At 31.6% G+C, this 24,160-nt stretch overlaps 3 protein-coding genes across 3 annotated transcripts; 2 read left to right on the top strand and 1 right to left on the bottom strand.

The window, feature by feature from the left end:
- Window positions 1-4,709: 4,709 nt before the first annotated feature.
- LOC118031987 (small ubiquitin-related modifier 1) lies at window positions 4,710-6,232 on the bottom strand. Its single transcript, XM_035036549.2, has 3 exons — window positions 6,018-6,232; window positions 5,065-5,214; window positions 4,710-4,961 (listed from the first exon to the last, which is right to left on the bottom strand). Exons 1-3 carry the CDS (start codon window positions 6,102-6,104, stop codon window positions 4,881-4,883), a joined length of 318 nt encoding a protein of 105 aa, XP_034892440.1. The 5' UTR covers window positions 6,105-6,232; the 3' UTR covers window positions 4,710-4,880.
- Window positions 6,233-15,621: 9,389 nt separating this feature from the next.
- LOC118031981 (glucan endo-1,3-beta-glucosidase 12) lies at window positions 15,622-18,006 on the top strand. Its single transcript, XM_035036540.2, has 3 exons — window positions 15,622-15,784; window positions 15,874-17,193; window positions 17,716-18,006. The coding sequence occupies exons 1-3, from the start codon at window positions 15,727-15,729 to the stop codon at window positions 17,748-17,750; spliced, it is 1,413 nt and encodes a 470-aa protein (XP_034892431.1). The 5' UTR covers window positions 15,622-15,726; the 3' UTR covers window positions 17,751-18,006.
- Window positions 18,007-20,498: 2,492 nt separating this feature from the next.
- On the top strand, window positions 20,499-22,367 carry LOC118031979 (clathrin coat assembly protein AP180). Its single transcript, XM_035036538.2, has one exon. It carries the CDS (start codon window positions 20,499-20,501, stop codon window positions 22,365-22,367), a length of 1,869 nt encoding a protein of 622 aa, XP_034892429.1.
- Window positions 22,368-24,160: the final 1,793 nt, after the last annotated feature.

Here is a 24,160-nt window from a genome sequence, read left to right on the forward strand (position 1 = left end):
AATATTATTTTAATATATTTTTAAATAAAAAATATTTTAAACTATAATTATTATTATAATTTTAAAAAGCTGAAAAAAGGTTTCGGTTCAAATACGATTACAGGCAGATCCATTGGATAATAGACAGAGCTGTAAGGCTTTAGGTTCTTGGTGGAATATAGTTACTCAGATATATTTAAGATATTTTTATAAATTATAAATTCAATTTTTTTATATATATAAGTGTGTTAAATATAATGGTTTATGTTAATTTTTTTATAGATATTATAAATATTTAAAAATTAAATTTATATTATTAATTTTTATGAATATGTATTTAGAAGTAGATGTACGAAATAAACTATAAATATCATATCACTCTTATAGATTTAATTTTTATATGTTGCATCACCTTTAAGTTCTAGTTAAGGTATTTTCTTGCCTTCATCATAAAAAATAACTTTTTTATGTTAAAGAAAAATAATAAGAAATTTATTAATAAGAATTTTGAAGTTAAAATATTTTTAAATAAAATAAAAATAATTAATTAATTCACAAACTATCTACTATAAAAATAAAAAAAGTATACGGTATATCGGATGTATTGAATGGACTGAATTTTAAAAATTAAGATCTGCCAACCGAATTTTTTAATATTTTATTATTTATATTATTTAACTTTAACAAGAAGAGTTAAATAATATAAATATTACATGCAGAAAAATATTTTTAAACACCTCGAAGCAATTACTTTAACTGTTGATGACCGAATAAACATCTGGTTTTTACTTTATTCCTGTCTTTCTAGGAAACTAGTCACTTTGTCCCCATGTATATAGAATTTTTAATGATGATTTCAATTTTATTAAAACTTTAATATACAATTTAGAATATTTTTTTTTTTCAAAATGCAAGTATATATTAAGATCAAAGCAATCATGTTGAAAGACTCACTAATGACTTTTATCTCTTTATGTTTTTCTCTTGTAAAGTTTAGCTTTACCACACTCAATGTTCAAGAAACCTTTGTGCTAAACTCTTGTACATTCACACTTAGTTTTTTTATTAAGATTTTCCTATCCCTTTTTTCTCTTTTTCTTTTTTTTTCTCCTTCTTGTTTGGTCTTATTTTTCAAAGGGTATTTATAGGGTTTCAAGTTAGGATCTTAATCAACGTTTGATTATGATTGATTAATGTTTGACCCTCTCATCAAAATGAGAGGGTTTTAGGCTGGTTTTAACAACTTGAATATTTATACTTTACTGGTTTTGCAATGGTGGTTTTACAACAAACTTAGTTTTAGAGATTTTGATTGTTTTGTTAAACTTGGAGACTATTAAGTTGTTTCTGACCTTTAGATCTTGAGAGAAACATGGACAATCCTTGAAAAGAACCTACTAAAAAGGTTGAGGTGCGAATAGATGAAACAAAATAAGTGGTTTTGCATAATAAGTATCCCAATTATGACTGATTGAGTTGATCATTTTTTTATTCCTTAATGAAGCAACTCTGACTTCATTGTCATCAAAGACTACCTGAAATTGACAGAGGGAGCACCCACTTTTTATTTGGATTCAACCTTACACAATTTAGATGTTTGTAATTTCATATTCATTCAATTAAAGATATCAATTCGATCAACCTAGAACTGCCCAAACGGTGCGTCTTGAACCAAATAACTCGTTTAGGTTAACCACTGAGAAATTAAGGTTTTTAATTTGAGATCTGGCCAAAATTCAATTTAGTTCCTGATCTTTTGATTTCTTTTAATTGCACCCATAATATCCATCTAACTTTCAATTTTGTGTAATTTCCCCTTGCCAAACTCAATGGTTAGCCCCAAAGTTCAACGTCTTTTTCAATTTTCTTTACTATGACTCTAATTAAACCAATGTCAATCACTAAAGCCCTTAATTAACAACCAAATTTTAATATTGATGCAATTAAGCTCTTATTTTGATCAAATTAAGTTTTTTAAAAATTACAATTTAACTTCTAGACTTCAATTTTTTCCAATTAAAGCCCGAATTGAACTAAAAAAAATAATCAATTGTCCTTGCAATTAAACCCTCAATAACCTCAATTAAACCCTGAAGAATTCCAATTGAGCCCTTAAACAACCAATTTTGAATTTTCCTTCTCAAATTCAATTTTTCAATTCAAAAGGCCTTTACTTGTCTATATCGAACTACTAATTTTTTCAACCTTGTATATTTTGATCCTCCCCAACTAATCTTTAGCATTTTTCTGAGCGTTTTTCATATTCTCTCTATTGATATTATCATAATAGTAGGGAAGATATGAATTTGGACTAAATTAGAAAAAAAAAGACATTAATAAGTCCATGAATTATTTTATTATTTTTGTTCGTCCATCAATAGTCTCGCAAAGCCTTTTCGAACTCCTATTGACATGAAATTTTAACCTGATATATTATAATATGTCAGGAGACTTAGCTTAATTCTATAGTCAGATTGAGAGATATAATTGATATCGTAAAACTAGACAATAGGTTATTTTACATCAAAATCTGAATTTGCATACTATTTTATTTACTTTAATAATCATGATTTTTAAACTAATTGATTAAGGACTTCCATCCATAATTATCATAAAATCTTCCTCAGAGTTTTCACAACTTTCAGTCAAAATTGTGCGATTGTACAACAAGTTTATACTTGTGATCAACATTTTTCGCGTGTAAAAATCATAAATTATTTTATTTAGAATTACATTATTATTGTTGTTGCTGCTGTATAAATATTTTCACCTTAATTTATGAAAAACATTTCCTTTACATAATTATTTTACCTGATTAAGGAATTTACGCGATTCGTCACTTGGTTGATATTTTGCATATTGATTTATTATTTTATCTCATCCAAAATTTAATTAAATTTACTAAAGATGTCATCCAAAATTACAATAATTTTTTCCCTAAATTATCATTTTTTTGAATTAAACATTAACCTATTTAACATTGATTTATTGATTTTTTGTTTAGGGGTTTACATTTTTTTTTTTTGAAACCATGATAACTATATAGAAAAAAAAATATAAACAAATTATGAACTTTATATCTCAATCAATATAATATTGAATGATAAAATTAAAAAAAAAAATTAATGACCAAAAAAAAGAAGAAAAGGGAAAACCAATCCACAATAATATAAACCGAGCCCTTTTATTTTTAAAAAATTTTAATTTAATTTAGTGGTTACCAATTAAATAATCTCAACTCAAAATGGTTCTGACACATAACATTAAACAACTAAATACCAGTGATGTTTTTATAAAGAGTACCTAGTGCATAATTATCAGTGTTGAACTCATCATCTGTTTCCAATGATGTTTTTCCCAAAGCGATAGCATTTTGGTACAATGATCCTTAGTTGAAGTCTGTCATTGATCATTTGAAAAGTAATCCTTCTTCAGAATCTAAGCTTGCTTGGTTTAATGATCAATAACCCAGAAAAGGAAAGCTTGTGGCAGGACATGATGCTGATCTTTAGAAGAATCTAATTTCATTATTTCATGGTGCTGATGGGGGAGGTAATACTAAGAAATTAGCTTCAGTTTCATAAGAGAAAGTTCTCTCCACAAACAGCATGGACATGATTGTAATTTTCTTATGGAAAGAGAGTGGTTTTTGTCGTGGTTCACTGTTTAATAAAGTATGCTCATTTTGCTGCATTAACCCATCCCTAAACTGCTATTATAGATGCTTAAACTTTCATGGATTCTGTGGTTAAAGTTCATGGGTTGCCCAGTAATTTTGTGTCTGATAAGATCCGATTTTGTTGTGTAAATTTGGGCGAGTTATTTGCTTTGCAAGGATCCTTTGCACTTTTCCACTGCTAAATTGATAAACTGAGGTGGTAAACCAGTGCCGGCGAACTTATCTCAGGTGCATGACTTCATCAGCACCTAAGAATTGGCAAGTGGCTTCCTCTAGCCGTGTGCTGGTAGCCTGGTATAATACCGATAGTCATTTCACAACTAAAGATGTCTCCTTTTGTGGCATTATATGGGTAAGCTCCTCCTTGCTTCCGCCTTACTTTCTAGTAGATTCACAAGTTGAGGCAATAAACCAATTATTGCAAGAAATGGAAGTTTTTCTGAGCATACTTAAGGTATCAGAGCAAGCACAACCTCGTGATAAGAATCCGGTTGCTAAGCACCAAACTGCAGGGTTTTCAAATTGGTGATGGGTCTATTTAAACCTGCAAGCTTTTCTCCGAGGGTCAATAGCTCGTTCGAACATTTCTTCCGAACAAACCCCGACTTCAGTTATTCTACACAGCTCGGGGAGAAAAACTATAAACTCCCAAGCAGGCATCAATAATGGTCTGCCATCTATGAGTCTTCTCACGATGGGTATAACAAAGCATGGAAGTGATAAAAATGGTGGAAAATTTCTTTTCTCCTGCCAGAGCCTTCCCGGTGTATAGCAACTTCCAGAACTTGAAAATAAAAGTTTAAGAGTTCTGAAACCAAGTTCATTCGATTATGGATGGGGTATTTCATGGGGTGGAAGACTGCTTTTATCTAGTAGCCGGCCAACAGAACTGCCCAAACCCCATCCACACACTTACAACTGCAAAAGGTTTTTACCTACTTTACAATCAAGAATGTCAGATATATCATTCCCTGTTGATGCCCTCAACAACTGCAACAAAGAACACATGGAGAAATGAAGCGGGAGAGAGCAAGCAAAGAAAGAGGAGCCATGTCCCAACAAACCAAACATTGCAAATCCAAATCATACTAAGATAGCTTAGTTACTGTCAAAGCTCCTAATGAGAGCTCATTTAGCAAAACAAGACCAGCACAAATATGTCCATTAACAACAATCCCAAGACCCTACTACCACCTACATCCACCAGTAGATTAGCTTTCCATCAAGCATAATCACTTGTTTTCACAGCACCACCAGTTTGGTGCAACATAGCATCAATCTCATCCCCATCCTCCATGTCCAGCTGCAGAAACAAGAAAAAAATGAAAGGCAATATATGCATTAACTAAATGTCTATAATCCATGTGTTTATATCTATAAATGTGCAACTTGTGCAAGAAAGATACCTCATCAGGAGTTTGCTCTCCACGGAGACGGCGACCATCAAACAAGAAGGCAATTGAGTTTATCTCAACAGATTGGCGATCACAATATGCATTCATCAGCTTCTTCAACTGCGTGCTTCTTTTGATCCTGAAAAAGACTTCATTTCCATCCTACAAAAAAGGTAGAAAATGGGTGTTTAATCAGCATATTCTCCAAAATAGGAGTCTTACAACAAGAGTATAAATTACAAACTTTTAACCCATCGCAGCATCAAAATAAGAGTTAGCATGGACTACCCCATAATAAAAATTCAATTCAAATGCAACTTGAAACTTTTAATTTCAATGATTTAAATATTCGATAGTAAAATTTCGACATCCATAACAATAATCAGGATTCAAAGGCACAACAATCAAGAAACACAAGGTAAGCAACTACTAAAAGTTGTTCCACTCATCTTTGAAGCAGCGTAGATTCTCTCACGCACAACTGCTTCTAAACAAGACACCAAATCGATGTTCCCATAAAGACTAGTTGCACCACAAGTGAACAAATCCTCACCACGCCCTTTCATAAGGAGTTTTTCCTGAACACAACCCATTTAGAATCCAGAACTAAAAAATGCGATAAAGAAGAACTATTACCTAGCAGGCCTAACTGAAAAACTAAAAGTCTCGTTCAAATTTTGAAAAGCACTATAATTCCCAAAACACTACTACTCAATTGGTGAAGCATTATTTGTAGCATACTAATAGAGAATACCCACACACCCATATGAATTTTGCATTAGCAAAACATCCCAAAAAGCAATGATAAAAAAAAAAAAAAAAAAAAAAAACCCAAATGTAACAGTTTGTAAACCAAAAAAAAGCATTAAAAGAGAAAAACCAAACCCAAAAATATGCAAGGATTAAACAGAAACAAAAACCCACAACAAAGTAAGAAGACATAATCAAAAGAAAGAAAAACAGACCTGGCCCTTCACTTTGAGGTTGATGTGAGCAGACTGATCGTTGGGCTTCTTATCTTCCTCTTGTGGCTGACCTGTCGCCTCAGACATTTTTATCTCCTCTTGCTCTCTTCTTTCTTTCTCTTCGAGTAGGAGAAAACAACAAATGAGGGTTCTTCTCTTCACCTGTTTTTTGTGTTGTTATATTCCCTTTCTACTTTTTTTTCTGCTACCGAGTCACCGACGACTTTCTCTGAAACTCGGTAACTTTTCCTAGAGTACGTGTTGAAATCTGATTAGTTTTGTTTGTGGGCAGAACCGCCAGGTGCTGAACATATAATAAAATGAGCACTAATTTAATTCAATATAAGATTAAATGTTTTTTCTAAAATTAAATAACTCTAAAACTTATAGGTTTTTCACTATAGCAGCAATATTTTTTTTTGTTTGTTTTTTCTTTTTCTTTTTCTTTTTATATGTTTTTTGTTTGCTTTCTTTTAACCTAAAATTGACATCTTCTTCTTCTTTTTTTTTTTTTTTTTTTTTTCAAAATTATCTTTTCTAATTTTTTTAAATATTAAGCTGGTTAAAATTTTAACTATGTAGTTTTTTTTTAAAAAAAATATTGTGGATTGCTATAATACATTGTTTTTTTTATGATTTTTTTTTCAAAATGGTCTTTGTAGATTTTTTTTTAATATTACATTAGTTGAAAATTTAGCTGTGTATTCTTTTAATATATATATATATATATATATATATATATATGTGTGTGTGTGTGTGTGTGTGTGTGTGTGTGGGGATTGCAATGTGTGTGTGTGTGTGGATTGCAACAGTATTTTCCTTACATAGTTTTTGTTTTGCTACATTGTTTCCCCACATATTTTTTTTAAATTATCTTTATCGAATTTATTTTTTCAATATTAAGCTGACTGATAATCTAGCTTTAGCTTTCTCCACATGTTTTTTTTTTATTTTTTTATTTTTTTTTCTTTTTTTTCAAAATTGTCATTTTTTACATTTTTTTTGTTTTTTTCAGAATTATTTTTGTTGATTTTTTTTTTTTTACTATTGAGCTGATTGAAATTTTAGTTTTTTTGTTTTTTTCTTTAAAACACTGTAGCTTTTCTCACGTGTTATTTTTTTCTTTTTTGTTTCCTTTTTTTCACATGTTTTTTTTTTTTCATTTTTTTTAACCCAAAATTGACTTCTTCTTCTTCTTCTTCTTCTTCTTCTTCTTCTTCTTTTTAAAATAGTCTTTGTCGGTTTTTTTTATATATTAAACTGGTTAAGAACTTAGCTTTGTAGCTTTAAAAAAAAAAACATTATGGATTATTACAGTATTTCCCTTACATGGTTTTTGTTTGACTGCAGTGTTTCCCCCACGTGTTTTTTTTTTAAATTATCTTTGGCGAATTTATTTTTCAATATTGAGTTGGTTGAGAATTTAACTTTAGCTTTCCATACATTTGTTTTTTGTTTTTTTAATTTTTTCCCAAAATTGTCTTTCTCCTTTATATTTTTTTTCATAATTATTTTTGTTGATTTTATTTTTTTACTATTAAGCTGATTGAGAATTTAGTTTTTTAATTTTTTTTCTTTAAAACACTAGATTGCTATAGTGTTTCTTTACATGGTTTTTTATTAAATAATCTTTTTCAGAATTATCTTTGTCGATTTTATTTTTTTTATATTAAACTGATTGAGAATTTAGTTTTGTAGTTATTTAAAACACTGTAGATTGCTACAGTGTTTTCCCACATGATTTTTGCCTTGTTACAGTGTTTCCCCGCATTTTTTTTATCGATGTTTTTTTTTCCAAATATGTTTTTGTCAAATTTATTTTTTTTCATACTGAACCGATTGACAATTTAGCTAAATTGTCTTTGTCATTTTTATTATTTTTAATATTGAGCTGGTTAAAAATTACAACTGTAGATTTTCTCATGAAACATTATAGATTGTTATAATGTTTCCCTGTATGTTTATTTTCCTTTCATTTTTTTTATATTTGTTAAAATTATATTTGTTGAGTTTTCTTTAATATTGAGTTGATTGAGAATTATAGTTCTATATTTCCTCACAAAACATTATAGATTGTTACAGTGTTTTCTAAAATGATTTTAATATTGAGCTGGTTAAAAATTTAGCTATAACTTCCCCCACATGTTTTTTTTTTTCATTTTTTTTATTATTTGCTTTTTGCTTTTTTTCTTCCAAAATTGTCATCATCTTCTTCTTCTTTTTTGTGTATTTTGTTTTCATAATTTTTTTTGTCGATTTTGTTTTTTTAATACTGAACTGGTTGAGAATATAGTTTTGTAGTTTTTTTCTTTAAAATATTATGGATGATAACAGTTTTTTTATATGATTTTTTTCACAAATCCATGGTAATGCACAAGCATGCCACAAGCCCGCGACATTGCGCGGGCATGTCACGCCTTTTACTAATATATTTACTTATTAATATATTATATTATTATAATTATTATATTATATATATATTATATTATATTATATAACTGTTTTTTTCTTTTTATTTTTTTTAATGAAATTTTTTTGTTTGGTTTAGTTTGTTAATGTTAAATTTTTTTTTACTTACTTATCAGATAGATTTTCATAATACGGATCTCGAGTTTAATGGGTTAAACCTGTTAGATTTTTTTTACTTAGTTATCAGATAGATTTTCATAATATGGATCTCGGGTTTAATGGGTTAACCTGATTTGACGAGTTATTTTTTTCATTTAGTTTAGTTTGTTAAAGTTAATTTTATTTCTATTTAATTATCAGACTTTCGTACTTTCATGACACATATCCTGAGCTTGACAGGTTAACTTGGTTTGATGGGTTAACCCAGTTAATTCTAGTTAAACCCGTCATATTTTTTTTCTATTTAGTTATCAAACTTTCATGACGTAAATCCCAGGTTTTACGGGATAACCTGGTTTAAAGGGTTAACCCAATTAATTCATTTTTTTTCTTTATCTTCATTAGTTTTTTTCTTCCTGATGATTTTTTTTCTTTGTTTTTTTTAATTAATGTATTTAATTATCACACTTTTATGACACGACCTTATAACCAGACCCACGTCCAATATTCTTGGGTTCGGTGTTGCAGCCAGGCTCACTTAAACTTGGGTCATGCAAGTTTAATTTTATTATTAATATTATAAATATTACTCTAAGGTCAGGCGTTGCAGTCAAACTCAAGATTTTTGGGTAAAGCTTTGCAGAAAAACCCAAGATTTTTAAATTTTTATTTTTTTTAATATTTTTATGCCAAAAAAAATGACTCGTTACATCACACGGGTCATGCATCTAGTAATATTAGAAAAATTGTTAAATTGTTAATCTCTTTTGATTTAATATGTTCAGGGATATGCTTTGAATGTTTGGAAAGGGGATGATTATATGTTTATATAGTATTTTATTTCTAGAAATTGAAAAAGTGGAAGTTTTAGTTACTGCAAATCAGTATTTATTTAGGATTTAGAAGTACTCTGATAATTAAGTCTCTTAACTTTATAGTAAAATATTGTAATAAATGAGTAAAAGAGCATTAATTTTTTTTTTTTAAAAAATGTTTGTTCTTAGTTTTTTGTGTAACAAATGCTAAGAGAATGTATAATAAAAAAATAAAAATTATGAATCATTTACCTGAGTGGTTTGAAAGGTATTTTGAACCTTATTTTATTGCTCAAGGGGTCAAAAATCCTTTTCTCTTGAATATTTTAATAAATAAAAAACCATTTACATCGACATCAATGATGATGGAAATGTCTTCTTACACAATGTTAGTGTTTATGAGAATTACCCTTACACATCATTAATACCAATAAACCAACAATAGATCTGCAAAAGAATTTTATATCTTATTTCATACATAACATTAATATTGATGGGAATAGCCCTTTTGTAGCATTATTGTCAATTGTCAGACCTAGACGTGTTTGGGCTTATCATGTAGCCAAACCTAATAAACATGTGTTTAGGGGTTTGTCAGACTCACGTGCATTTAAGCTTAGCGTGTAGCTATGCGTGAGGGATTTGGGTCTGGTATTTTGTCAAATTTATATGGATTTGATCTTGACACATAACCAAACTCAATGGAGTTAAGTCTTACATCTTGCTAGACCCATATTTATATGGACTCAACATATAGCCGAGCCTAGGGGACATGAGTTTAGCATTTTTTCAAGCCCACGTGTATTTGAGTTTGGTGTGTAGTCGAGCTCGAAAGATTTGGTTACAGCGTCTTACTAGATTCACATACACTTGAGCTTCGTATATAACCAAGCCTAAGGAAATTATGGTATAACACCCTGCTAAACTCGTAATAGTTTAGACTTAACATGTAGTCAAGCTTAAGGAGTTGTGTTAGGCATGGAAATAAAACTAGATTTGCATCATCTAGGCTTGATATTCTGTTAAGGTTATGCATATTGGGTGATCACCTTACATTTGGCCCTTTTATTTATGGGACTCTTAAGCAAATGTGTTGTGTATAAAATATGTTAATCCATTAGTAACCTCCCATGTCTTTGTGTATTAAATATGCAAGGATTTTGAAAGGTTATCTTTAATGAAAGACTTTTTACCTTCCCCGTGAGATTTATTTATCCCACATAGAACTATTAGGATCCTTGTGGCCAAATCGCTCGTCCTTATTAGAAGACGTCCCTTGGGAAATAAAATGTTAGCTTGCAATTAATGCAATAATTAATTGGATTTGTAGAGATCTAAGATGATGTGACATGTCATTATCCAATCATGAGAGTGAAAAGTTATTTTCTTTATAACCTAAGTTGTTTATCTTTTTTTTCTTCTTTTGCTTTCTCTTTGAATGAACTCTATAAAAATAGATTTGAACATTTCTTAAGCAAGCTCTACCTTTTTCTGATAAGAAACTGTCATTCTTGGTACTTCCATTTAATAATTTCCTCTTCTTTTAAATAAAACCAAATGGACCTTCATAGAGTCAGACCTGACCCTAAGAGTAAAGACATTACTTCCTCTAGCGATGGGTTTAGGTTTTAGCTAGGAATGAGAGGAAACCAAGAGGGATATAGGTCCATATGTCCATTAAATTAGGCCCCAAGACTGAAGAAGGTGGGACTTCAACGTCCACCTCTAGTAGGGGAGAAGATAGTTCTTATCGCTAGAAATAGCCTCCCCTCAATGCTTTGAGGAAGCTCTAAGGAATAAAAAGGCTACCCCAAACCCTTGAGGATGATGCTCTTAGTATTTTGGGCACTAAAGAGGTGGATTTTACCAATGGTCGATAACCTAAAGAGTATGTGGCTCAATTTTCTGTCAGTGATGAAAGGATTAATCAAAAGACCTTGAACTTTATGTGAGGACATTACGAGATTATAATCATCCTATGCATGTATAAATTAAGGTACTTCTTCCTTCTTCAAGGGTTTGTAAGGGACATCTTTAGGTAATACATAGATTACACCCAGACCAATTGCACCCTAATGGATGGGTGATCTTGTCAAATTTTAACAAGTTTATTAGGTTTGTTGATATCGAGCCTTCAATAAACCTTTTTAAGACCTATTACCAACTAGTTGTAGGCTTTGATAGTGGTAATGATTTTCGAGTTTGTGTAAGGAAAGTGAAGACTGGTAATGAGGAGGTTATCATTTTATTAGTGGATTAATGAGAAGTCTGTAGAAGGAAGGTTGGACTATGTTAGGTGGAGAGGAGGATGGAGGTTTATAAAAGGAAGGTTGAATTTTGAGGTTTTGTGGTGTTTAAGTTGAAAATTGGTTATGTTACAAAGCGATTGAATTGGTTTAAGTGGAAGAAAAAGGACGATGACAGTGGACCTTGATAGTAATGGTTGTTTATGGTAGTTATAGAGGTGTTACGGTAGGACATTGTGGGGTGATTTAGTTTGTTGGCTTAAAGGGAGATGATGAATGGTCTCGGGTTAAAAGGTATGTCGATAATGATAAAGATGATGGTGTTGGTCTAGTTCTATGGTGGTTTGGAAGTCTCGGGTAAAAGGGTTCTTTTAGTTTGAGATGAGGCTAGAGACGGAGGAGGCTATAACGACTGTGTGGGTTGGTGGTGTTTTCTGGTGCTCTAGAAAAATGGTCTTTCCCTTCGTCTGTTCATCTAATGTTGTTTCTTTGTGTTATTTCCCTGTTGCAAGTTTTTTTCGAGTGGTTCTTTCTTTGGTTCCATATTTTTAAAAGACTTATTGCTTTATTGATGAGAGAGCACGCTCGTTATGGTAAATGAGTTACTAAGTTATTACAATGCGGGTTTTGGATTGGTGGTCAGTAAGGGTTGCTTTGGTGTTGTCGAGATGATGGTTTAAGTTTGGTTCGAAGAAGAAGATGAAGGCTATTAAATCAAGGGTTGGCGAAGGGGTAGATTATGAATTGTGTTTGGTTTGATTTTGGTGGGGAATTGATGGTGGTGTAAGGTTGGGCAATGATGGTGTTAAATGAAGATTCAGGGGTGGTTATGTCTCTTTTCTAGTATATGAATAAAAACTAAAAAAAATTATAATGTTGGTGCCTCCCTTCTAGTGTTGTTTGTTGCCTCTTTTGGTTCTTAAGGAGAGAAATTGTTGGAAGTTTAGGATTTTAATACTGGAAGCTTGGGATTTTATTTGTTTGAATATAAGAGCTAAAAATATAGGATTGAATAGTTGGGTTTAATTGCTAGGATATTTGGTTTAGTTGCTCAAGAAGCTAGTTATAATTGAGATATTGCAATCTTTGGTTTAAGTGTATGTAATTAATTTGAGACTAAATTAAATTAAATCATTTTAATTGGACTTAATTGGATTGAAATCAATGAATTTAAATTGAATTAAATAGATTGAGTTGGATTAGATTGAAATAAATAGGATTGAAATGAAGTTATATAATAACTAATTGGTCCTTGGAATGTTTCCTTCTTCTCATTACATTCCTTGGATGTTTTTTGGATTTTTCTAATTTTATTCAAATAGACTTAAATATTGAATTCTTTCTCAATTTAATCCCTAAATAAAATCTTTTCAATTTAGTTTTTTTTCTTAAATTCTTACAATTTCAAACGAATTTATCCTTTTTTTTTTCAATTAAGATCTTCAAATTTAAATACTTGTTGCAAATTCATTTTCAGGTCTTAAAATTATGCAATTTTGATGAAACTAACTCCTAATTTTTATTTTCTTCTTTATTAAGCCTTTAATTGATTTATAACTTTGACTATTTGTTTCAAAACCATCTTTAAATTTCAAATTGCTTTCACTTTTAGGAAAATTAAATCAATTTAAGCATTTTTCTCAATTTCCAATTCAATTTTAACCCTCAATTCTTATATAAAAAAAAATTCTAAAACTTTATTTTTGCCTATAATGCTCAATTACTGGTCCAATTTTTACTTCAATATATGTTTTTTTTATTTGTTTTTCTGTATTGTGTTTTTGCATTTTTGTATGATTTTCAAGATTTTTTTACACATGAAAGTAAATAAAAATAATGATGGTTTTGAAATTTATTGAAAAGATATATTTTTTAATTTTTTTAATTTTTTGAAATATGTATAAAAATTAAGGTAAAAAAATAGGTTATAACACCTTTGTTCTACTTAATATCATGACCATAAATATAGTTTTTTTTTTATTAAAAAGAAAAATAAAGAATATTTATCATGATTCATTTACAAAATTATTTAATTGATCAACAAATGTATAATATTGTTTCATTAGTTAGAAAATCATGAAATCTGAAAAACAAGTTGATAAAAACATTGCCATTTCAATACAAGCAATCGAAAGAGGGACTAATTACATGGTCACGGAGAATCTAATGCTCCACCCCCTAGGCTACTTGATTACTTTATAAAAAATATGGCTTCAAGTCGTGCTCCTACAACACATAGTAGATTTAAAGTGTGTGCAGTAATGTGGTATATAATAACTTTTAAAGTTTTCTTTTTAATTTATGAAAATGATTTTTTAGAATTTGTAAATATTTGATATTAACTCTTTAAAATTATTAAAAAAAATACTAAAACATAATAATATAACTTTTATATTTTTTCAAGCCAATTGCACTTTAAAAAATAATTCCAAACATAATTTTCAATGCAAAAAACAAACATTATCTTATTCATATAAAACCTGTTTGTTTCAATAAAAACTAATGTTCTGAAAATCATTTTTCTTGTGTTTATTTTTCATTAAAAAAATCACTCATTGAAAAATGTTTTTTAGTAAAAAAAGAAATTGGTTTGATTTACTGGAAAATGTTTTATTTTATTTTGAATAGAAAACACCTTTTTAGAAGTTGTGAAAAATAAAAAAAATATTTTGTTATTTATTAACTATATCAAATTTAATTTCAGTATTCTTATTGTTATATATATTTTTTTTAATTTTATCATTTAGAATTTAATTAATTTGATTCTTATATCAATTTTGATTTTTATTTTTCTAATTTTTATTTTTTTTATTATTCTTTTCTGAATTGAATATTTTTTTATAGATATAATTCTCATTATTTTGATTACTATTTATTTTATTTAAAATAATTTATAAAATTTAATTTTTTTAATTTTATATTCCTTTAATTTTTTTATTTTTGTTAGATGTGGTCCCTTCTTTTAATAAATTTAAAAAATATATATAAAAAAATTCAATTTATTTTTCAAGACATGGCTAAATACTTAAAAATATTTTTTAATTTATTTTTTTTATGATACTATTAAACATAATTTACTTTTAAGTAAATTATGTTTTTTAAAATCTATTTTCTAAAAAATATAAATTTTTTAATAAATAAATAGTATCCATGTATCTAGAGCCTGTTTGGCTTTGCGGTTGAATCCTGCGTTTGGCCAAATTTCAAATTTTTTTTTTGTTAAAATTGAGTGCGGTTTGTACTTTTTGGATCGTTTTAATGTGTTAATGTCAAAAATAATTTTTTAAAAAATAAAAAAAATATTATTTACATATATTTCGACACAAATAACTATTTAAAAAATAACCGTTATTTACTGCAGAAGCATGGTGTTTGTTACCGTTGAATATGTGCTGCTATTTACACATAATACACTGTGGAAAATAACCGTTATTTGGGGCAAAAGAAATTAAAAAAACAGTGACACTGTCTACGGTTTGGATTTGATTTGATCTTTGATGACCCATCCCACTTATTGTACAGTTTCTTTTCACGTTCCAGTTAAGCACAGCTGTTACTTGTCCCAAACCCAACGTTAATCTTATTTTTACGGTTGAAAAGTGTTTTTGTAAAATAATTTTTTATTTTTTAGATATAAAAATAAATTAAAGAAATAAAAAAATTAATTTTATATATTTTCAAATATAAATTATTTTAAAATAAAACTATTAGCACGGTAGCAAATAATCGTAGATAATATAACCTTAGGTCGTGTCTTATATACTATAGACACGATCTTTCTTTTTTGTTTTGCTGTTGATAAAGAAATAGAACGGTCGAGTTTCGGAGTGGGGGCCACGTGCTTAGTGGGGCCGGCAGTGGCTGCATCTCTCTCTCTTTCTCTCTCTCAATTCTTTGCCTTTTGGTCTTGTCATTTAGCTGAAAATAGGGACCCACCACACCATCTCGGTCTCCTAAACGCCTCCTCTTCTTCCCTTTTATACTCTGCCAATCCCTCACTTTCCTCGTACTCCTACTTCACCACTCACCATTCCCTTTCAACATCCCTCTCTCGCTCTGCTTCCCGAAGAACCCGAGAGCATGGAGCCCTACCTCCTATCTTCCTTCCTCCTACTTGTTTGCATGTTCACATCTGCAGGTATGGAATAACTCACTGTGTAACTAGTTCAAACTACGTGTTTGCAGGTATTATTATTGTTGTTGACAAATGTGGTGTTCATTTTGCAGATGCGGGATCGATCGGGGTGAACTATGGGAGAATAGCAAACAACCTGCCGTCGGCTGCGAAAGTGGTGCAGCTGGCTAAATCTCAAGGTTTAGAGCGGATGAAGGTTTACGACACCGACCCTGTTGTGCTCAAAGCCTTGTCTGGTTGCGGTATTAAAGTCACTGTTGATTTACCAAATGAGCTTCTCTACTCAGCTGCCAGAAACCCTTCCTTTGCCCGAACTTGGGTTCAGAAAAACGTCGCCGCTTACCACCCTTCTACTCAAATCGAAGCCATTGCCGTTGGCAATGAAGTTTTCGTTGACCCACACAACACCACCAAGTTTCTCATTCCAGCCATGAGAAATATCCATCAAGCCTTGGTCAAGTTTAACCTCCACTCTTCTATTAAGGTCTCTTCTCCTGTAGCTTTAAGCGCTCTCCAATCCTCTTACCCGTCTTCAGCTGGGTCATTCCGACCCGAATTAATCGAACCCGTATTCAAGCCCATGTTGGACTTCCTCCGCCAAACCGGGTCTTACCTCATGGTCAATGCCTACCCCTTCTTCGCTTACGAGTCCAACTCTGATGTCATTTCACTAGATTACGCTTTGCTAAGAGAAAACCCGGGTGTTGTGGATTCCGGTAACGGGTTAAGGTACTTTAGTCTCTTTGATGCCCAAATAGACGCCGTTTTTGCCGCGTTGTCCGCTTTGAAGTATGACGACATAAAAATAGTTGTTACCGAGACAGGGTGGCCCTCTAAAGGCGACGAGAATGAGATTGGTAGTGGCGTGGAAAACGCAGCTGCTTATAACGGCAATCTCGTCCGTAGGGTTCTTACTGGTGGCGGAACCCCCTTAAGACCACAGGCTGATCTGACCGTTTACCTCTTCGCCCTCTTCAACGAAAACGAAAAGGATGGGCCCACATCAGAGAGAAATTATGGGCTTTTTTACCCCGACGAGCAAAAGGTTTACGATATCCCATTTACTGTGGAGGGGCTCAAGAGTTACAAGGATAGCAACCGGACCTCGGTCTCCGGAAGTCATCAAGTTGCTGCTCCGGTCAGTGGAGGCGTGTCCAAGAGTACTACAGGGAACACGTGGTGCGTCGCAAACCCTGACGCGGGAAAACAGAAGCTACAGGCGGCTCTAGACTTTGCATGTGGCGAGGGAGGTGCTGATTGCCGTCCGATCCAGCCTGGTGCAACGTGTTATGATCCTAACACGCTCGTGGCCCACTCTTCGTTCGCGTTCAACAGTTATTACCAGAAACAAGGACGTGGAATGGGTGACTGTTATTTTGGAGGAGCTGCTTATGTTGTTACTCAGGAACCAAGTGCGTATTTTATTCTACAGCCTTCTCTCTTTTAAATCTCGCTTATTTTTGTCCTTGCTTGCTAAATAGCGCATGATAAGCTTAATTTAGAAAGCTAGTGCACAAACTTGATAACATGCGCTGCTTGGGTGCGGGTGCGACCATTGTGCGAAAGCTAGTGCTGGTCCACAAGGTCCGGACTGACGGAGCACGCCGGGTCAGACAAAGGGTAAAAAAAAAAAAAGAACCACGTGACTGGGGTCATCATCGTACAGAGAATCTTTCTCCTGGTGACTTGTCGTGCAGTAATTGGATGTCACATAGGCCTCGGAGAAGCAGCTTTGTTTTTACCAGTTCTTACAGCATTGTGTTTTACGTTACCAAGGGTAATTAATAGCTTTCGATGGTAAAATAGTCAAACGTGAAAGGTGACATTTACTTAGTGCATAAATATTAAGATCAACTGGTGACTTTGCTTTTGTTTGTTTCCTTGCTTTCTTTTTCTATACATATTCTAATGAAAAAGAGTGTTCGTTGTTGCAGAGTTTGGGCAGTGCGAGTTTCCCACACGATATTGAAGAGAATTCTGAAGCGCAAGGGTTTGGATCGACACAATTGAAGGCTAGTTTGACTGTAGTTGTTCTTTTTTTCTTTTTCTTTTCTTTTTTTTTTTTTTTTTTTTGGGGGGGGGGGTGTTCATTGTATTTATTCTGCAGAAGTTGGAGCTGGTAGACAAATTATTTTGAGTAGGTTTTCTGTGTAATTATATAGTCCAAAATGTTCCTATTTTGCTTACTATTTATTGAAGGCTCATTGATGATGGCTTGTTTTTAACTCTCTTCCTGACTCCTCAGATGGGGAATTTGCTGCTGTATTTAGAGAGGAAACAACAAATTGGGAAGGGATTATTATTATTATTATTATTATTATTACCTTTACTTCATCTTGCCAGCCAACTGGAGCAAATGCCTGTGTGCAGAAGAAGCAAGCAACAACTGCAAGTTCTTGCAGCGCTAAAGTAGTGGTACGTATTTGATCATGGAGGGCAGGGTATTGTTGAACGCAGAAGTCTTCCCAATTCCCGTTCCATAAATGGATCGAATGGTGAGATGTAATTGGTAATTCCTGCTTGGATAAGATAAAAAAATTTAGGGCTACATTGGATCAGTATATAAACCCTCTGCGATCGTGCAGTTAATCATAACATATTTTCATGCAGTGACGAACTGATGATCTTGCAAGAATAACACTTTTTTGTTTTTATGAAATACTATCTTTTATCAAACACAATGTCTTTCGTGTATCATTATTTTTGTTTCATTCATCGTATGGATTTGTTTACATGGCGAGGAGACGACTCAATTTGATAATAATACGAGAGCTCTACTTGAGGGGAAAAAAAAAAATCTCAAATAGCCTGGTTTAATCAAATTCTTGAATTCAACTTTGAATTGTAAAATACAAATTGAAATTTATAGACTAGTACTTGCCAACAAAAAATGACATCATTATTTTCATCAATATTTACCGATATAAATTTTCTATTGATGAATCTCAAAAAAGTTAAAAAAAAAAATCAAGGAACAAAGAGAAAAATTGAGTAGTATTCCCATGTTATTTCTATAAAAAAAAAAATATGATGTGTTAGTATTATAAATAAAATTATTGATAAAATATAACCATTTTTAATATCTTATTGATGAATCTATTTATAATATTTCAGTTATAACCTATTAGATTTCTTTTCCCTCTCATTTATTTCTCCTTTCTTTTTTTTTTTTTTTATAGAAAACAACCACCTTCTATTTTTTTCACAAATCAAGTTGTTATCATTACAAATCTAGTCACCCCAACTTTTAGTTTGTTAATACCCTTGTTCCAGTTCAATTTTTTTTTTTGAAGATCTATCACATCAAGTAAGTAAACCTATTTATTTTTTATTGTAACTTGTTTTTTTACGTGGTTTATATAGTTTTTTTTTTTGTTTACTTGTTTTATAGCATTTTCTTATAAAAATTTGTTATATTAATGTGTGATTTGTACATGTTAGGGTTTATTTGAGATTTTTTAAAAAACTTTATTTGTTTGTCATCTAATAAAATTAAGTTTGATTTTGTAACTTAGGTATTTTTTTAATAAAATAAATAATGGGTTATTTAATGTGCATGTTTTATATTTTTTCAATTTTATTGCATAAGTTCAAAATTTAGGCAAATTTGGAGAAATTTGATTTTTTTTTTTGGAGAAAATTGATAATCATTAAATGATACTAATAAAATAGATTGAATAATTTTGACTTCAACCAATGATAGCTAATTAACTAGGTACTAATAATTTATTTAGTTAAAATTATTAATTAATATATATTGTCATCAATATATATAAGGTTTCATATAAATAATGGATGATCGTTCTTGGATGTATTGAGTTTCACCTGAAGTGTTAAGCATGATAAATTAGTGTAATGAGATTGAGGGTTTTATTAAATACACACTATCTAATTTGAAAAATATTAGTAAGGTGATATTAAATATTTATATAAGAGGTGTACAAATAAAATGTTTCACAATCTTGATGTTATTATGATACATCTTCTAAAAAAAAAATTCATGAAAAAATATTATTGTTGATTTGCACACACATGACCATATGTTTCTTATAAGATCTTGGTGGAAATGATGATTAGGTTAATTTTTAGTTCTAACAACGTATATGGAATTGTACAAATGATAATAATAATCATTATGAAAATAATTATGGATACAATGAGAATGAATCAAAATTGTACATATGAATATTTAATTGTAGAAAAAGAGTCAAATGTAGACGTAATTATATTTTTTAAATTTTTAAATAATTTAACAAATCATTATAAGATAATGTACATAAATTATAATAAATTAACGGTCATTATATGAATTTATTATCAAGTTAAATTATAAAGTTAATTATGATATGAATTATCGATAATCATGACTTTTCTAGATGTTTTTTCTAACAAAAAAAAAACTAAAAGTATTAATATTAAATATATTAAAGTACAAATGAGTTGTTAGGATGATTCTAGCAAACGGTTTTAGCGCTCAGTCAACGAAAATTAGAGAAGCCTACAGGTAACGAGAGTCTCAAGGCATTTGCTGTTGCCTCCACCATCAAAATTTTGGTAGAATTTATTCCTATCATCCTCGAAACAAGAATTTTCCTTCCGAGCTGAAGAATCCCGAGTATCATTCAAGAAATTCACAAAGAAGAGAGAATTTTATTCGTGGAAAATAGAAAGTGAAACAAATTAGGGTTTGTAGGGAAAAGGATTGCTGTTTAACATCATGCCTAGCAAATTAAGGAAGGCGATCGGTGCTGTGAAAGACAAAACCAGCATCAGCCTCGCCAAGGTTTCTAGCACCAATACATCAAACCTCGAAGTCTTAATTCTTAAGGCCACCAGACATGACGAAGTCCCAGTTGATGAACGCTACGTTACCGAAGCGCTCAGCCTGATCTCCTCCAATAAAGTCTATGCAGCTGTCTGTGCCCAAGCTATCGCCAAGAGGATCGGCAAGACACGAAACTGGATCGTTGCTCTTAAGTCTCTGATGCTTGTTCTCCGAATTTTTCAGGATGGTGATCCTTACTTCCCCAAAGAGGTCCTTGTTGCAATGAAGCGTGGAGCCAAGATTCTCAATATTTCAAGCTTTCGAGACGACTCCAAATCAAAACCGTGGGACTACACTGCCTTTGTTCGAACATTTGCTCTGTATCTTGACGAGCGGTTGGATTGCTTCCTCACCGGTAAACTTCAAAGAAGATTTACAAACCGAGAGCGGGAAAACAGCCATCCAAGAAGCAGACACGGCAACGATTCAGTTTCTGAAATGAAGCCGGCGATGTTGCTGGAAAAGCTCTCCTACTGGCAAAAATTGCTTGATAGAGCAGTTGCAACTAGACCAACGGGTGCAGCTAAGGCAAACAGATTGGTGCAGATTTCTTTGTATGCAATCGTTCAAGAGAGTTTTGATCTCTATCGTGATGTTTCCGATGGACTTGCGTTTCTTCTAGATAGTTTCTTTCAGTTACAGCCACAGTATTGTGTCAATGCCTTCCAGACCTGTGTCATGGCCTCAAAACAATTTGAAGAGCTATGCTCCTTTTACGATTTGTGTAAAAGCCTTGGGGTTGGACGGACTTCTGAGTACCCAAGTGTGCAGACGATATCACAAGAGCTTATAGAAACATTACAAGAATTCTTAAGAGATCAGTCTTCCTTCCCTACAAATGGTAGATCTCCAGCACATTTGCTTCTTCCATCACCACCGAACAACGATGCTTCTTCAAGCACTGATAGGTATGGCGGGTGGGAAGAATCTTCAGAAAAAGGATCTGAATTTGGCTCACAATGCACCTCACTGGAGGATCTCATGAGTGCAACGGATATGGGAACAAGCCCATCGATGTCCACGGATCACTATTTGGAGCAGTTTGAGAAACGATCTCAGACTGAAGATATCCTTAGCACTGCTGATTCTAGCTCGATTCATTCATCAGCCATTGATCAGGGAGCAATAAGTGCGACAAATAGTGTTTTTGATCTCGTATCTCTGGATGGCTGGCCACCAGAAGACCAACACCATGAACCAGAACCAGAACCAGAACCAGGTAAGCGAACCTCAGTATTGGACTCCAACACTGGTCTAAGCGATTGTTGGGAGGCTGTCCTAGCAGAGACAGCAAACCAGTCAATGCAAGCATCACCAGATCCAACCATTGGATTTGAGCCCTACGCCGTGAGCAATTTCTTTGATCATGGTTCAGCTCATGTAGACAGTGGATTTGAGTCCCCGATCATGGACAATATCATCATTGATCAAGCTTCGCTGCCAGATCACCAATACAATCCATTTTTAGAAGATACAACTGAAATACCAGCAAGTGTTGCCACCACAGGCAGCCAATCAATATGTCCAGTCAATGAGATGTTTTCAGTCGCCCCTACATTTCAGGCAACCCCAACCTTCAGCGGGCAAAATCCTGATACGGCGGCAGGATTGCACAATCAAGACGATCCGTTTGCACCATACCTTACTACAATGGCTGCTGGACATGTATCTGATGTTTCCATGGATCCACAAAGTCTGTTGCAACAGCAACAACTCTGGCTGCAGAACCAGGACAAGATCATAGCAAAGAATATGTCTTGATAATCGAAACGGAAGCATGGAATGCCGCAAACTTTAATTTTTTGTGATTTTGTATAGCTAACAAAGTCGATCAGCCTTTCCTCGTTTTTTTTTGGGCAAAAACCAAGCACAACAACTAGAGTCATGGCATGGTGTAAATAATTTTAACTGGGATTCGATAAGAAAAAATCATTTTTGTACTTTGTTTTTTTTTTTTTTTTTTTTTACACAGTGTCTAGAAAAGATAAATTAAAGATTTTCGGGTTCTAAAGTTACAATTAGAAAAAATTCTATGATATTTTTATTAAATTTAAATAATAGTTTGGATCTTTTAAAAATTAAATAGACGTTTTAATCATTTATAGAAACTAATTTCCAATTAAAACTTTCACAACTAATAAAATCCATCTAGTTTTAGAATTTCTAAATAATAAAATATCAATTAAATTAAAATTTTTAAACTAAGTAGGTAACAAATATTAAAATCCAAAATTAACTAAAAAATTAAATAAAATAGAAGAACAATAACTTGACTTCATATCATTTGTCTTTTGTATTTCTTTGAGGCCATTTTTTATGGCTTCACCTTGTTAATCTAGCCCATTAACTCTAGCGATAATTATTTCTCTATTTGCATTGTTTTTTTTTTTTTTTATGTTTTGGCATAATGAATTATAATTAAACCTTGAATTTTTCTAAAATTACAGTTTAATTTTTATGTATTTTTGAAATCCTCCCAGCTGCTTTTTCCACGTTGCTAGTCTTTATTTTATTTTTTATTTTTATTTTTTAAAAAAATATTAAAAATAACCCAAAAATAAATTATGACAAATAATATAAAGATCGATTATAGGTAATCATTACAATTCCTAAAGAGCAATTACTCTTTATACTAACATCATTTTTATTTATTTACATGTTCACAGTTATGACAAACAATACTTTGAAAGCTTTTTCAAATAATTGAGAAAAATAAAAATGTTTTTAGAGCTAAGTTCCAATGAGGAATTCAGGTAACAAGCATTAGAAAAGAGCAATTATATTAACCGAGAATGATTTTGTACATACAATGAGGCTTTTCCCATGGTCTAAAACGATGAGCTCAATAACACAATAAGAAAAACTTTAGGTAGCATTTGGTTATTGTTTTAGACAAAAAACCTTTGATAATTGGGATAGAGGAAACATGAAAAAACATGAGACAAAGAGATAATTATATTTGGTAGTGGTGTATAAGATATTAGGTTTTACATGAAAAAACCTTATGACTCGATTTTTGTCCTCATATTAGGTTTTAAAACTATGATTATAACCCCAAACATTTTATAGTTTAGTAAAAATTACATTTGCTTTCTAAGTCTTGAAAAATTATAGTTTGGATCATATTTTTACTACGAAGGTAACAATTTACGTAGCGTTTGTTTAGGAGGTTACGTCTGCGTTTTGCTTAAAATGCAGATGCAACATGTTTGGTAATGAAAAAAAATGCAGTTTACTGTTCATGGGTCCCATGGTAATTTGTGTTTGAAACGCAGGAGAAGGAAAGTAGCTCCTTGCTGCTTTTTTGCATGGATGAAGTTCATTGAACAGTGGAGGTATGCTCCACTGTTCTGGCTGGACTTGGTCCGGTCCAAAGCTCAAAATACATTGAACCAGGTCCAACCCAGTAAAATAAAAAAATATATTTTTTACAATGACACTACATAAATTAGATGAAGATCACTTGATGACGTAGCGTTTGTAGAATTTGATTGCAATTCCAATTTTGTTCCTGATTATATTTTACATGATATTGTTGCGCGCTTAAGAAACCA

The sequence above is a fragment of the Populus alba genome, chromosome 2, assembly GCF_005239225.2.
Source record: "Populus alba chromosome 2, ASM523922v2, whole genome shotgun sequence".
Classification (NCBI taxonomy): Eukaryota; Viridiplantae; Streptophyta; class Magnoliopsida; order Malpighiales; family Salicaceae; genus Populus; species Populus alba.